We start from the raw sequence: 15304 nt of genomic DNA, 5'->3' as shown, positions 1-15304 counted from the left end.
CAAGTCCACCATTAAACCACGTCCCAAAGTACCACGTCTCATGTCTTTTAAATACCTCCAGGGAAACCGCGTAAGTTCCTACCAGCTCCTGCTCTCATCTTGTCAGAGACTCAGGGGTGAAATATCCCTCCGCTCCTTCACCAAGCGCAGCCAACAGCAAAACGGCACGGCGAATGTGGAATGCACATGGGCAATGCGTTTAGGATCACAAATTACTACAGCGTCAGCCAACTACTTTGAGACCTACAGAGACTCCAGCAGGATTGTGTTGAGCCTCCGAGACCACCATTTTCTAAGTACACATTTACTGAAATACTGTCTTTCCAAATACAGCAGCCAGTCAAATCGTCTCCCCTACAATGCAGAAATTGATAACACCTCTTTCTCCCCAACTTTCCTAAACTTTCAGAGCTCTAAAATGAACTGGCGTGAGACAATACATTCTCATACGACCTGATATGTTCCATTTAACTCACTGGTGCGTTAATGGTAAGAGTCTGAGGAGTGCCTAGGGGGAGACCCTACCGCTGAGTCACGAGGTTCAGACAGGACCCCCTTGCTTTCTGAACTCCTGCTCAGAGAGGAGTCTAGGTGCGGCTAAGTCCAGTGTTAGTCTCAGACTTGGTCAACGGTTTATTTTCTAAGGGTTGTAGAAGTGACCGCTCATCAGAGTATTTGTTGTTAGTAACCAGTTTGCCAGATGCCCCAGCCGGTGGCGTTCAATGAGAACGATCATGGCTAGATTAATGAGCAGTACAATTTATTAAAGCAACAGATACACAGGTTCTTTGGGTTACCGGTGATAGGATTGCTGGTTACAAGACACACACAAATACTAAGAAGATGAGTAACGCTGCTAGGCTACAGACAGCTTAAGCAGGTATGAAGCATTGGAGATTTAAAGTGAAGCTATAGAGAGGTTTCTAAGTTTTCCCGGGGAAACAGATGGGATACCCAGATGTTTTGGTCTTACCCAAAGGCGATCCAGTAGGGGGGGAAGGAGGCTCAGCCCGTCAACTGGTCCCAGAAGTCAGAGTGGTACGCGATGGTATCTTCCCCAACACCCTCTTCCTCTTCACACATTTTATACTATTTTTTACCTTTCAGGTGGAGCTGAGTGACTCTAGTCATGCATACCTTTATCATGATTGGTGTAGAATTTCCTCGCTTTACTTTTAAAAGGATAGACTAGAAGAAATTCAAAGTGCATGCCCAGTGAGGGGTGGTTGCACCTTAGAGGGGAGTAACTTTGGGGATGGAGGTGTGTTTTGGTATTATACCGAATGACCAAAGTTCACCAAAAGGACAGCATTTTGTCAAAAGTATGATGGACTGTTGGCCCAGGGTGGCAAATATGCAGCGTGCCAGCTCCAGGGTACCTCCAGTTCCCATTTATCACTGAGCCTGGCCACGATGGCCCCGCACCGCTCCACCCTCCGGCCAACTCCTCTTACAGTCAGTACGCCAAGTTCTCCTGGCATTGCCGACATCTATGGTTACAAGGGAACTGCCATGGAATGGATTCCTCACATAGCAGCTGCACTTCACCCTGGCAGCTTCTTCAATGCTGCACCATCTCTAAAAACATTGGTTTCATATCTAAGTCACCTCCAGCAATTATTCCACACAGAGCCATGGAACGTTCCAGGCATAAGGCTCCCCTTTTTGTCTGTATGGTCCTAAGGGCTGAATGGTCCACATCCACCCATCCTATTAATTTGAAGGCTCTATTGGCATTTCCAGTTCCCAGCCCCTACAGAGTGAGTAAGCTTGTCAACAGCTTTGCTCTCCAAGCACAGGCAGGGCTCTTCCTTCAGACTAGCGACAAACCCTTCTTGGTGCAAGGGCGGTACCCTTCCTTTCTTCAGTGAAAACTCATCACGTAGATGCCTGTCCTTGTACCACTGAGAATTCAACAGGACAGACACCCGGGACAGCTGGTTTCAGGTAGCGGGTGGGCTTTGAGTGCATAGCCAACAGTGGGGCTTGTTTGCCCCTGCTGCTGTAGTTTGCCCTGTGGCGATGGCCAGATTATGGGCTGAATATGTATAATCCCTATTCCACCACAGGCTTATAAGCAAGGCTACCGTATTAAAACCTATGCTTCCCACGCACCATTAACAGGAGAAGCAAAGAGACACCGAGAGCAACAATAACCATCCCTTGGATATAGAGGGCAGCCCTGAACTCAGAAGGGTTTCCTGGCTCTGGAAACCCAGAAGGCACTGAAAGATCTAGAGCAAGAAGTCGTGGAAGCTCCCGCGTTAGCCCTGCCAGGCTACAACAATCAGTTTCTATCAGATTTCCCTGAACAGGAGGGACAGCCGGTTGGCCCCAAAAGGTCAGCAAGGCGCAGCATGTTCCTCAGGAGAACTAGACCTCGTAACTCAGGGCCCGATTTCATGGACTGAGGCTGTTGCAGCAGCAGCTGTGGTGGTGGAGAAAGCAAGAAATAGTGTCCTGGGGCACCTCCTAAGGCTAAGGGTTCATTCCTTACTTCCTTGTCCTCCCCTCCAGAGTTCAAGCAAGTGCGGATGTGCCACTGTGGGGAATTACGTTGGGTTATGGCAATAACCGTACATGGTCATTGCCTTCTTTGGCGGAACCTTCCATAAATGCAACAAGATACACTCAAACCGCTGCCTCTCCCCCAGGCTGTCTTGCCCTGTCTCTCTGCCGACAGGAGGGAGCAGTGGGTGGTGTCAGCCTGGGGGGGTGACAGGAGGGAGAGCGGGCGGTGAGAGGCGTGGGGGTGAGAGGACATGGGGCGGTGATGGGCCCAGGGCTGTTGGGAGAGCCAGCGCGGGCCCCGGGGCTGATGGGAGGTGACGCTGGGTGGCGAAGGCCCAGGGGGTGGCGGGAGGGACAGCGCAGACCTCGGGGTGTGACAGGACACCGGGCAGCGACAGACCTGGGGGGTGACAGGACAGCGGGGCTGCTGGAACCCCCTCCCCTAAGGGCCACTCGGCATTAGGGCAACGAGGGCAGGGCTGCCACACCCACATGATGCAGGTCTTTCTTCATAATGTGCTGAGCATATAAGAGGACCATGACACCGCGTGCTGCAGTAGGCGCCATCCCAGAGCAGGCACCGCCTGGCCCCGACCATGTCCTGTGTCCACTACAAGTTCTTCTCCAGGCTGAACTATGATACGGTCACCTTCAGCGGCCTCCACATCACCCTGCGCGACCTCAAGCGCCAGATCATGGGCCGCGAGAAGCTGAAGGCGACCAGGAGCGACCTGCAGATCTCCAACGCCCAGACCAAAGAAGGTGCGTGGGGGCGGCGGGCGCGGGGCCTCGGGGACCAGTGCGGAGCTGCACCCCGGCGGGGAGCTGCATTGCAGGGGGGAGCAGCACCCCAGTAGGGAGTTGCACCCCAGCGGGGACCTGCACCACTGTGGAAAGCGACAACCCGCAGGGGCCCTGCACCACCTGCCCCGGCGCCCCCAGGGGCCCTGGCACCACCTGCCAGACGGTGGGCTGGCCCCGCTGGTAGGTGACGGTGTGGAGCCGGGCAGGCTCACCGGACACCGGCAGCCCTGGGGCAGAGGGCAGCACACAGGCACTGACCGGTGGCGGCATGGCCGTGGTGGTGAAGCGCATGTCGGACACCTCCGATGCCGTCGGCAGCTGCAGAGGGAACCTCTCTGTTGGGGGAAGCAAAGAGGGGTGGTGGGGTGAGCTACTGGTGGGCAGAGCCCCTTGGGGGGTTACCCGGAGGGCAGGAGCACCACGAGGAGCAGGAGCCTGCTGCTGTACCTGCCATGGCGGCGGGTCAGTGTGGGGTTTGTCTGGGGCAAAGAGTGTTCTGGGGTTCTGTCCCCACGGCGATCATTCCACCAGCACCTGCCTCAGCCAGCCCTGCCAGGGTTTCATTTTTCATGCCACAGCAACTGCCCGTCTCAATGACGTCCCATCCTGCTGATGGTTTCCTGTCCTCAATGCTCATTTCTCAACCCGGTGAGGGTTTCCCATCCCCACGGTAACTTTTCATAATGGAGATCTAGTAACAGAAGCAATGCTAACCTAAGCGAAAAGAAAACAGGGTATTAAATATCAGTGGAATATCTGCCCATGGAGTCATGTTCTGCAAAGGCAGAAGTCCCTTCAAAAAGCCTGTGCCTCCTTTTAATTTGATCTGCATTTGTTGAGTGTGTTGAGACGATAAAAGTCGGTGTTACCTATAAAAGGTTGCTTTTCTCTCTGTAAAGGGATTCTCTGAAGTGCTGTGTAATGACATACTGATATACGTTCTTACAAACTGACTACTGCTTTTTTCTGTACTGATGTTGTTTTCAGAATACACGGATGATGACGCCCTGATTCCGAGGAACTCCTCGGTAATTGTCAGAAGGATCCCTGCTGGAGGAGTTAAAGCTACCAGCAGAACCTCTGTTACATGAGTATCCGTAAAGCGGTGTAGTCTTTGCTAGGGGGTTCAGTGAGGTCACTGGTTTAATGGATATTAGTTTACCAGTGGCGTTCCAACTGCATCTCCCTTGTTAAAGCGGCTGTTAGTTTTTGTTGTCCTGGGGTAGGTTTCAATGGACCTGTCCCAAAGCAGACTGACCTTTTTAGGCCTGCTGGGACATGGGCTTCAGGCTCCAACAACGGTAACTTCTAAGATGATTCTGTTGGGTTTGTTCTTGGGCTTGATTGTTCTGAGACCCGAGCTGTAGATGCTGTTTCCTCCAGGTGGAGAGATGCCTTATGCTATGGGCTTGCTTGTATTGCTTTCAGAGTAAAGACAGATACGCACCGTAGTGTACGCTTAGAATTTGTTCCCATCCCAGAGGAGCCCGATTGTCAGTGTTTGGCTATTTCCTGCATTTGCGGGAGGAGGCAGGATATGGCAGGTACTCTGAGGCCCCAGATCTGGGGTGTATTGGTTGAGATTACAGCTACTCAAACGTGATCCTGCCTACAGGATTGTTGTGGTCATTTTGGGATTTGGGGTTTTTTTTAGTTGCACTGAATGTGAGAATTTGAGAATGAGAACAGTTTATGTGTATGAATAGATGTCCACATTCACTAGATTATCCGAACAATGTCCTGATGGGCAGGTTTTATAACCTGTTTCACTGCTTGATGTGGGGCACAAGTGCTCTATTTTAAGCTCTGATCACCTTCCTTTCTTTCTCCTTCCAGAAGTCGAACGGAGCCAGTGAGCGGAACACCAAAAGCAGTATGTAAAAGCACAGGGTCACACCTTTTTCTGCACACTGCACTGAATTCTGAACAACGTAGCCTTGTATGAAATTTTCCAAACACTAGCTTCAATATAATTTCTTCCAGTAAAACATAGCCTATGCTGCAAAGACAATGGATTTGATTCAGCATAGTAAGAACTGCGTAATGCCATCATTTGCACAGTTCTAATGGGACTATTGGTATTTGTGCCCAGTCACGCATTGTATTTCATCCTGAATATGCGAGGCTATTTCCTGAATGGCTTTGTGTTGTACAGATAAGGTACGATTGGTTATAGGCGATGTAGGTTCAAGGTTTGCACAACTGGACGTGGTGCCGTGCTCTCCATCTGTCTGTCTACAGCTAGTAACGTGTCTGTTGGCGTAGCTGCTTGTGCGCTTTGTGTTTCTTGCAATGAAAATGCTCCGGAGTGTATTTTTGCCATTTTCACCTTGTATCACTTAGCTTCTGTTTTTGCTTGCTTTGCCCAACGGTTTTTGAAAACGTTCATAAAAAACACCGAGAAACCATTGTTGTTAAACTTGGTACTGTTTCTGGCTTTGACGTGGGGGTTCAAACAAAAACTAAAACTGACATACGCCCTACGTTCTGAGGACAGTTCTGGGCAGCTAAACGAGTCCTTTCCGTGCCTTTGAATACCTGGGTATTTGTTCCTGGAACTGTTTATTTGCAGTGATATTATTTGGGCTCCTCCAAGTACTTGAATGTCTTTAACAGATTGCCCTGAATGTAAATATCGTTGCTACACAAAGTGGTATTCTAAAGTTCTGCATTTGCTCTTCCCGCTTTCTCTGATGCAGCAGCTTCATCTAATAGCTTGTCTGCAAATGAAAATACCTGAAACCCAGTGTACAAATTTTGGCGCAAGGTTAGAGCCTGGGGCCTTTGTGGGGCATTTTTCATCAGGCTGGAAAACACTGTCATTCTGCTGCTGAAATATAAATAAGTAACAGAAGGAAATGCTTGACTGGTAATAGCCTGGATTTTGATTTAGTCTTCTGTTCAGTTTCTTTAGTTCTCTTTAGTTTCTGATTAGTCTTCCGTTTGAAATGGCAGTTCATACATTGACTGTCGATTCTGGATTTTGGATTATTTGGGGGTTGGGGGGTGTCGAGTCGTGTCCCCGCCCCTCCCCAGTTCTTCTGCAGTATTGCCTTAGGGTGGCAAACAAGTTTCATGGAGATGTTGGTTCTAACTGACTGGTTGGAGGGACTGGCAGGAAATACTTCAGTAGAAATATAAAGGAAACAAAAAAAGACCCAGGGCTGGAGGGCCGTGGAAGGTGGCCGTTGGGCAAACGTGCTGAACAGTACATCAGTTACCCTTCCCGACCCATTTGACAAGGTTCCCTCTCTGAGATACTCTGGAGCAACAAGCTGATCTCAAGCGGGTCTGGTTAGTCTAGTTTCTTCTCATTAACCGCACGGGCACTCTTAAGCTGGCGTAGCTTTGGACTTTGCCTTGAGCAAATGCAAATGACACGAGGTCGGAAATGCCTCTTGCAGTCACACTCGGAGCGCATCGTGCAGACTTTCAGACTACGGTAGAGGTTAACTATTGCTATGTTTGGACTGTACAACTTGAATATGTGTTTAATTTTTTGTGAACAGATGGATGACTCCTCTGCATCTGCTTCTCTGTCCCAGCTTATTCAGGTATATCTATATTCTTACCAAATACTTCAAAAAAAAAAAAAAAAGTGTTTGCTTCATATTTTTAAATCTTGCACTGTGATCCAGAGCTGTATAACTGTTGTAATGCGAACAATGCTTTACTTTAATTCTTAATAATGTCAAGTATTTATGTTAACCTTAAAATGTGTGTATGCTTTGATCCTCTCCTGTAAAGAGCAGTTGCCACTTTGGGGAGATAGAAGGGGAGAACCTTACCAGCACCAACGTCACGTTGCACTAGTGCTCATCTTCAAGACACAAAGGAGAAGCACTTCAGAGGCTGTTTGCCCTTTTTCATACATTCCGTTAGTTCTGCTTTGGGGAGGAGCGCTATTTTTACAGAAGCATGTCACTGGCTGTAAGGGACGGACATTCCAGGGGGTGTGGAGCAGCCAAATTAGAGGCGTGCCTGGAACACGGACAATTGCAGGGCTATTTCTGAATTTCTAGTCCTCAGAGCTGCAGATCCATTCTTTGACCGCTGCACAATTTCATCAGCTGTCGTATAGATACAGTGGGCAACACAATCTGATTTCCTTGAACGCAGACTGTGTACGCTGTGATTATGTCCCTAACCGTGTCTAGGAACACACCCATGCCTGTGTGTGGCATGCTGGCGGAGGTGACCTTCTGGAACTCCTGCCACGCCGCGTTTTGCTGTGGAGCTGCTGGCGGTTTTTGCCCGGGAATGTGTAACTTTGGCTGGGAAAGCACTAGTCATTGCGCCTTGTGAGAAGGCGTAGTGCTAGCCAATTCAGTGCCTGGGCTTTAAAGTTACAAAGCTCAGAGAAGGCAGGGCCTAATGCAGAGGAGCTCGTTCTTTCTTCTGAAAAGAAAGGCTGGAGTTCATTCCCAAGACAGAGAAACCTCTCCCCACTAGCCACTTCTTCCCTCTCTCACCACAGACATGAAATTGTGGACACGTGGCAAAAATATTGGAAAAAATAATTCATTTGGAAGGTAGCCACCAGAAGAAACTGGTCTGCATTAGTGCTGTCCCTAAACGTGTCCTTGGTTCTGTAAACTTAGGTGAAGTTTTACTCTAAAATGTGAGAAGCCGTCCAAGAGGTGCACACATTGAAGCTTTTGAGAACATTGAAGTATTTCAGAACAATACAGGAACAACACCTCAGAGCAGCTCAAAACTGTGACTTACTCTACCCTCTTTAGCGCAGACTGGCTCAGCAGGGAGTCAATGTGTTGTAAAAAGTCCTCTGGTTTATTACTGCTATGTACGAAATGCCATATTTGAACTTTCGCCTATCCCTAGAAATGTTTTGTGGGTTTTGGACGTGTCTTGTACATCTCTTGGGTTCAAGCAAATCAGTCAAGTGTCTGTGAAGTTTTCTGTCACGGTTAATGGAAATGATTTCATAGGTGTCGATCTGCATTATGTTACAGTTGAGGAAAAACTGTGTATAGGAAACAACCATTTAATAAAATGCTGAAAGTAGTTGGTTGCTCTTGCGAAGGAATGCACCTAAAAGCAAAGACAGGAGTGGCTGATCTGAAGGCTTGGTGCTGGACGGTCCAAAGAATGTACAGTCCCTCCCTTAGACCCTGCTGGTATCTGCACTAGTGTGTAATTAAAACGTTTGAACAAATAGTACTTCAAAAACCAAGAAATCAGCTGGTTTCCTTCATATGAAGATCTAGTTCTGCGTAAGGCTTGTATTACAATTTGCATGGTAAAAGGACACGGCCAGCTGGAGAAACCTGCAGGTTTTGCTTACCGTAGTTAGCTCACTTAACACGAAGAAGTTAGCAGGGGCTCTAAAGTGTTTCTAACGTGTGTGTCGACTAACGGCCTGTTACACAGACTGCCAGTCTGGCTGAAGCCAGCGCTTCCGAAGAAGACAAAATAAAAGCGATGATGATACAGTCTTGCCGTGCATATGATCCAATCAAGTAAGTGTTGATAACGCCAGATCTGTTCCCCAACGATTACGGAGGAATGCTAGAGATGGTTGCTTTAACAAGAGAGATACATGCACCCCTTTTTCTTTTTCTCCCAAAAAACCTTCTAGTTACATGAAGAACAGCCTGGGTCTACCTCCGCCATCATATACTTGCTTTCGTTGTGGAAAACCTGGCCACTATATAAAGAACTGCCCAACAAACGGGGTAAGGTTGGGGGGGGACTTCTGGTGTTACTTCGGTTTTGTTTTTTACCTTGGCAGTGAGGTAACAGACACATGAACACGCATATTAAGACGTGTTTCTCTTGGGGTGAAATAGAGAGGTTACATGGCAAAGTTGCAAAGCCCTTCAAAATTCAAGGGACACCTGCAATTACCAAGGCAAAATTTTCTTTTTTCCAGGCCACCACAACAAACATAGCCAGAGACCTTTCTCTGTCAACTTTCATGCATATTTTTCTGTATTTCAATATGACTGGAAATTTATTTTGGGTTTGAACCCTTTCTAAAGACACTTCACAGTTTTTAGTATTTCGTACAAAACCAGGATGTTTCTGCTGGCCCCATCTATTGGATATCTGCCTGGTGTAATGACACAAGCCTCTGGCTGAGCGTCCCTGCCATTTAACAACAATCACGGAGATGTCGTTTTAAGTGTGGGTCTTGAGATACGCCTGCATTTCTTTTCCTACCAGGACAAGACTTTTGAGCCTGTTCCCAGAATTAGGAGGAGCACAGGCATTCCAAGGAGTTTCATGGTGGAGGTGAAAGATCCCAACACAAAGGGTGCTATGCTGACCAGCACGGGAAAATATGCCATACCAATTATTAATGCGTAAGTATGGGACTAACGGGACTGACCCAGGAGCGAAGGAGAGGAACCGTGCGTCGATGCCTGGGCGGCAATGCAGCCGAGTGGGCCAGCACCTCTAGTTACGGGGGAGGAAGCACTGGCATTGCATCTTAACCTTAACACCCGTGATACTTTCTAATCCCAAGGCCCTAAAATAGGACGCTCCTCCTGTTCATGCCCCTGGAAGCTGCTTAAACTTGTGGCGGGCTAAGAATCAGTATTTCTGCAAAAGGTTTCCGAGGTGTTTGCAGTGGAGTCGTTCTCTTTGAAAGCGCGTTTTGCTTCTGTCTGATGCTGCAAAGGCTCCTTGCAAAAGTTAACAAGTTGCTGTGGGAGTGAGGTTTTCTCCCCCTCTGACTTTTATCACCTCCCCTGTGTGAAAGAGGCTGCAGTTCTCCTGTTGCTACAAACTAAGAAAATACTACTGTGTGCTGACAAGAGCGGCTGCTCTAAAATGCACTCGGTGGCACTTCTGGTGTTCTGCCATGGACCTCCTTTGGTAGAAGCTCTAACATAGACTTCTTCCATTTCCAAAACTTCATTACTCGGAGACTGACTTGATCCTCAGCCTGCCATTTACTTTTACCCTCTGGCAACAGAGGAGAGGTGGGATTCATTTCACACGATTTCTAGCTGTCAAAAAATTATTTGCCTAGTCTGAGCTGATTTCTCCATTGACCCAATGAATGGGAGAGGTCTGCAGCAGGAAAATTGTTCCCCCTCCCTCTTCTCATCCTGTGGCTGTAGAAAAGGAGTTTCAACTAGCGGCCTACGTTTTAGAAGGCTAATGTGGAGTGAGAAGAATTCCACCTGTTCTCTTCCCCTGAGAAAAGCCAAAGCTTGGAAAAGTTCTCCTTGACCCACCTTTAACTTTTTGCTCTCTCCTTCCCCACCCCCCTCCAGGGAAGCTTATGCCAGAGGAAAGAAGGAAAAGCCTCCCTTTCTACCGGAAGAGCCGGCCTCCTCCTCCCCCTCCGATGAGCCTATTCCAGATGAGCTCCTGTGTCCCCTTTGTAAAGATATAATGACCGACGCAGCTGTTATTCCCTGCTGTGGAAACAGTTATTGTGACGAATGTAAGTGTGACCCCATGGCTGTTAATTCAAAACATCACCTCTGATCCTCTGAAAGCAGAAACAGGAGATCAGGAAATTACTGTCTCACCGGTTCTATGTAGTACTTAAGCCCAGCCTGAATAGGAAAGGACTCTTCTCCTATAAAGGGCAAAAGAAAGGCCGAAAGCTTTTTCCTCCTTTTTATGTATCTCGTTAAATCCCCTTCGCACGTGGAAGGACGAGTATGAGAAGAGGGCGTAACTGCGCAGGCGATGACGCTATTAGATAGCGAATGCATTTCGTTTGTCCACAGCCCTTTCCCTCCTACAAAATTACAGAGCCAACGCTGGTGACTTCCTGTGGTCTGCAGCAATCGGGTACTTGGGCATTTAATGCACATTCTCCTCCACGGGAGAGTTGGCTGAAACCTTCAGAACTCACACCTGCTAACGGGTTTTTGAGGTCTCTTTTGTTCACTAGCCCTGAGGTTGGTGACTTCTCACTGTACTAGAGAGTGGAAAAAAGCTGAGTCAAGACATCAAGACACCGCCTACTCCACACCTCCAGATGTTACAGGAGTGAAACATCAGGGCTGTACCGTTATTGGCTGCATACTAGAAAATTATTAGGCTACTGAACTTGAGCTTCATGTTCCCAATTCAAGATCATCTTCACCCATTAATCATATACATGGTTTTCTAACTGATGAGAACCCCAAAAATGTCCTTAGTTTGGCTAAAATCTATTTTGACGACTCTAATTGCACACAGGTATTAGAACAGCATTACTGGATTCTGAGGATCATACCTGCCCAACGTGTCATCAGAGCGATGTTTCTCCTGATGCTTTAGCTGCCAACAAGATCCTACGCCAGGTAACGTGATGGCTTTTCCGTGAACTGCTTGTAAGAGAAGTCTATTCCTGAAAAGCTGAAAGGGAAGAAAACATGAATCGGCAGCTCCTGAAGCAGGGCTAAATTGGACAAGGCTACATTTATTTACTCCTCCAGTGCATGATCCCTTGTTACAGAAGCTTACAACTCCTTAGAGACAGTCTGGCAAATTCAGGTCACAGTTTTAACGTGATTGCCTCCCTTTCAAATTCGGTGTTGACACTGAAGTGCTTTAAATACAGACACCCTGAGTTACCAGTCATTAATGCCGGCGCTTAATGCGATGTGTTCCTACCCCTGCCTGCTGATTTATTTTAGGATTGATAGCATTTACAGGAATAGGCGAGTGATGTTCCTCTGTGGAGCCTTTTGTTTGTGTGCCTCCTGAAGTTTCCTATCCCCTTTTTGTCCGTGTTTTTCTGCCTCTAGGCTGTGAACAACTTCCAAAATGGAACTGGCTACCCTCGGCAGCAGCAGCCGCAGCAGCCGCCACCGCCACCACCTCCACCACCACTCCTGACTGTCGGGCCTCCCGCCGCGCTGGTGACGGCCGCTAACCTTTCTAAACCTTCCTCTCAGCCAATCGGCGGGTTGTTGGAGGAGAAGGTTAGTTTGATTTCAGCATAGGCACTGATCCTTGTCTTTTAGCAGAGCTTCGTTTCCAACTCTTTCCAACCGTTTTTTGCCAAGGGCCGTCAGGTTCCGCTACTAAGACAAGCAGCACTGCCGAGTCGTCTGGGCCCCCAAGGACAATCAATACCCACAACGGGTAAGTAACGCTAACTTTAGAATTCCTTTAAAAGTCTTACCTTCAGACAAACTGAATGGGATTTTTTTCTTTTTCCCTCCCCACTGCAACAGGTCATCCAGTGAGAGCCACTACAATTCGCTCAGCAGGTGGCGGATCAGGCTGCGAACTGTAAGTGTCCCACAGAAATTCAATGCATTACTACCGGTAACTGTACTACTACTCCTGGTTAAAGGAGGCCGTAACACGTAACTCCTGCAACAGCTGATTTGCAATGAATAAGTACGCACAGGTAGTTGTGGGGAACACTAGCGGTAATTAATTTTGAAATGGCTTACTTTGAATTGCCTTTAACAAAGGGATCTGTGCTTGCACTAAGATTATTTAAAATAAAACATCAGCACAGGACTGACAAGGGGACTGCCAAAAACCAACACTTTCTGGGGAAACCGTAATCACATACGAAAATTAAATATAATTATAGGATCAAGTGGAAAGCCAGGCTAGAAACTTGGAAGCAGAAACTTTACATGCTAACAAGTTCTTCAATTTGCAGTAGCATCATTACATAAACACATGGAGAGAGGATAAAAAAAAACCAAACCAAACCAAACAAAGCAAACCAAATTTGAGAGGAAAAAAGTTGGGGAGTGTGACCCTTTTTTCTTTCTTTTTCTGTGTGGTTTTTGTTCAGGTCCAAGTCTCCCTGCAGTGCTTCATCTTACTGTAGAAGTTCGTATACCTACACCAAGTCAAGATCCAGTTCTTCCCCCACTCACTCCTACTCTCGATCATTCAATCGTTCCCAGTCTCGTTCCTCCCCGCGATCGCCGCCGTATCCAAGAAGAGGCAAAGGGAAGAGTCGTAACTATCGCTCCAGGTCAAGGTCACGCGGCTCTCACCATTCAAGGCTAAGGTCACCCCCGCACAGAAGATACCATTCACGGTCAAGGTCTCCGGTGTTTAGGGGCCAGTCTCCAACTAAACGGACTCTACCTCAAGGGGAAGGAGAAAGGGAGTGTTTTAACAGGTCCAGAGAGGTTCCACCATATGATAGGAAAGCTTACGAGGGCAGATCCCGTGACTGGAGGGATCCATTTGAAAAGGAAAGATACAGAGAACGGCGAGGGAACTCTAGGCACCGGAGTGAGAAGTTTTACAAGGGCTATGCTGTTGGCGGTCAACCTCCACCTCCACAAAACAGAGAGGACTTTTCTCCAGGTAGGTTTGGTCCACCTGGCACCAGACGAGAGAATTTGCCATGTGCTCAGGAACGTAGGCAGGATTATCCTGGTGGGCAGAGGCACAGAAACCATCATACAGCTGGAAATTGCCCTGAAAAACCATGTGGAAGGGAGAGCCGTGGCATCAAAGATCCTGAAACATCAAAAAAGAAAGAGGTGGAAAAACCACTGGGAGACAAGAAAGGCAATAAAGATAAAAAGCACCGGAATGAAGGATTTCCAAATGCTGAGTTGTTGGAAGGTGCGAGAAAACCAAGAGAGGCAGCTGCAGCAGAAGGTGTTACAGCGGAGTCTGTCTTCAGGCTCCCAAGCAGAGACGATGCCACCCCTGTGAGAAATGAGCCTATGGAAACAGAGTCTAGTGCTTTCAGACTGGGGTCTGAAAAGGAGGAAGAAGAGAAGGATAAGCCAAAAGCAAAGACTGACAAGGCCAAGCGGAAAGTAGAAGTGGCTCTTCCTCCTAAGACGGACAATACAGTAAAACCAGCTGAAGGTTCCAACGAGAAGGTGGACACGGGTCGTGACAAATCTCCTCGACTGGAACCTCCTGCGAAAAAGGCAAAGGAGGACTAGCCAAAGTCAGGCAGTGTTAAAACACCTTCCTCTTGAAAGGATGAGGGTGTTTTGATGCTGTCCTGCAGCGAGTAGTTGCTAGTTGGGGAGGATAGAAGGGGAGTGCCTTATCAGCCAAGTTAGAGCCATTTCTGGAATACGGGCAATTGCATGGCTATTGTTCTCTTTGTTTACTCGCACCTGTATAAACACAAATGGCATGTTCATCAATAAAGTTAACACTCTTTTAGCCTCGCGTGTTCCCTGGCATGTCTGTGTTACATTTCTAACTAGCGTCTCACCATGAGCTCACAGAGATGTCTCAAAAATGATTAGGAAAAATGTGGGGATTGATAAGTCAGATTTCCTTTAAAAGGCAAGCCTAAACTTTGCCCCAAGAGAATTGACGGAAGCAGGAGATCATTCCCAAGAAATAGGGCACATCGATCACATCTCCCTTTCAGGCTGCTGCACTGACCCAGAGGGTAAAATTCCTACACCTCCCCAGCAAGAATCACAGTGACAGAGGGATCCTGGTGGGAGGGGGGTATTTGTGACATTAGAAGGAGTATTAAACCACTCCCATTTTTAATCTCTTCAGGACTATACGATGTCAAACCACCATCTGTAATCACTAGTCATAAATCTCTGCACACTAGTATCTTCAAAGTGGGATGCATATTGTTTGTTTAAAAGACACAAGTTTTTTTACTTTTCAATTCAAGTTTAAAACCTGCAAGCTTACCCCATGCTTCATTTTCCCTCTGGTTGCAAGGTAGGTCATCCAAACAAAGGCCCACCAGAAGTAGATGACCAACATCTGTAGCCACTGCGTTTATTGTATTTCCTACAGTTATTGACCTGAGTTCACTTCAACTGCAATGGTGCATTCTAATATTCCAGCGTACCAATTGCCATTTCCTATGTAGAAGCCATTAACTCAAAGAAAACATAGAAAATCAGTTATATGCAAGAAACTTCCTGGACTTACGTACAAAAGACAAAACTCAGTCTTGTCCTCCCACTGCTCACAGCCCATCAGCAGTGGGACAGGCTTTTAGAAAGTGTTGAAGGGAGATAGTAGCTTAGTAAAAGTAAAAGTAAAAGTCACCAGTCCTCATTTAGAATCAAAATAGCAACCAGGGAGAGCAAAA

The 15304-nt window shown here is 47.5% G+C and overlaps 1 protein-coding gene across 1 annotated transcript; it reads left to right on the top strand.

The window, feature by feature from the left end:
- Positions 1-3084: 3084 nt before the first annotated feature.
- LOC135311301 (E3 ubiquitin-protein ligase RBBP6-like) lies at positions 3085-14207 on the top strand. Its single transcript, XM_064440425.1, is given in 12 exon segments — positions 3085-3273; positions 4303-4412; positions 5165-5188; positions 6825-6869; positions 8707-8795; positions 8915-9011; positions 9502-9641; positions 10563-10735; positions 11485-11588; positions 12036-12212; positions 12468-12475; positions 13049-14207. Coding segments are annotated over 12 exon segments (2292 nt in total). The 5' UTR covers positions 3085-3107.
- The last annotated feature ends 1097 nt before the right edge of the window (positions 14208-15304 follow it).

This window comes from Phalacrocorax carbo, unplaced genomic scaffold (assembly GCF_963921805.1).
Source record: "Phalacrocorax carbo unplaced genomic scaffold, bPhaCar2.1 SCAFFOLD_36, whole genome shotgun sequence".
NCBI classification, from domain to species: domain Eukaryota; kingdom Metazoa; phylum Chordata; class Aves; order Suliformes; family Phalacrocoracidae; genus Phalacrocorax; species Phalacrocorax carbo.
The sequence above is the reverse complement of the archived record's forward strand: the minus strand, read 5'-3'. Positions and strand labels throughout refer to the sequence as shown.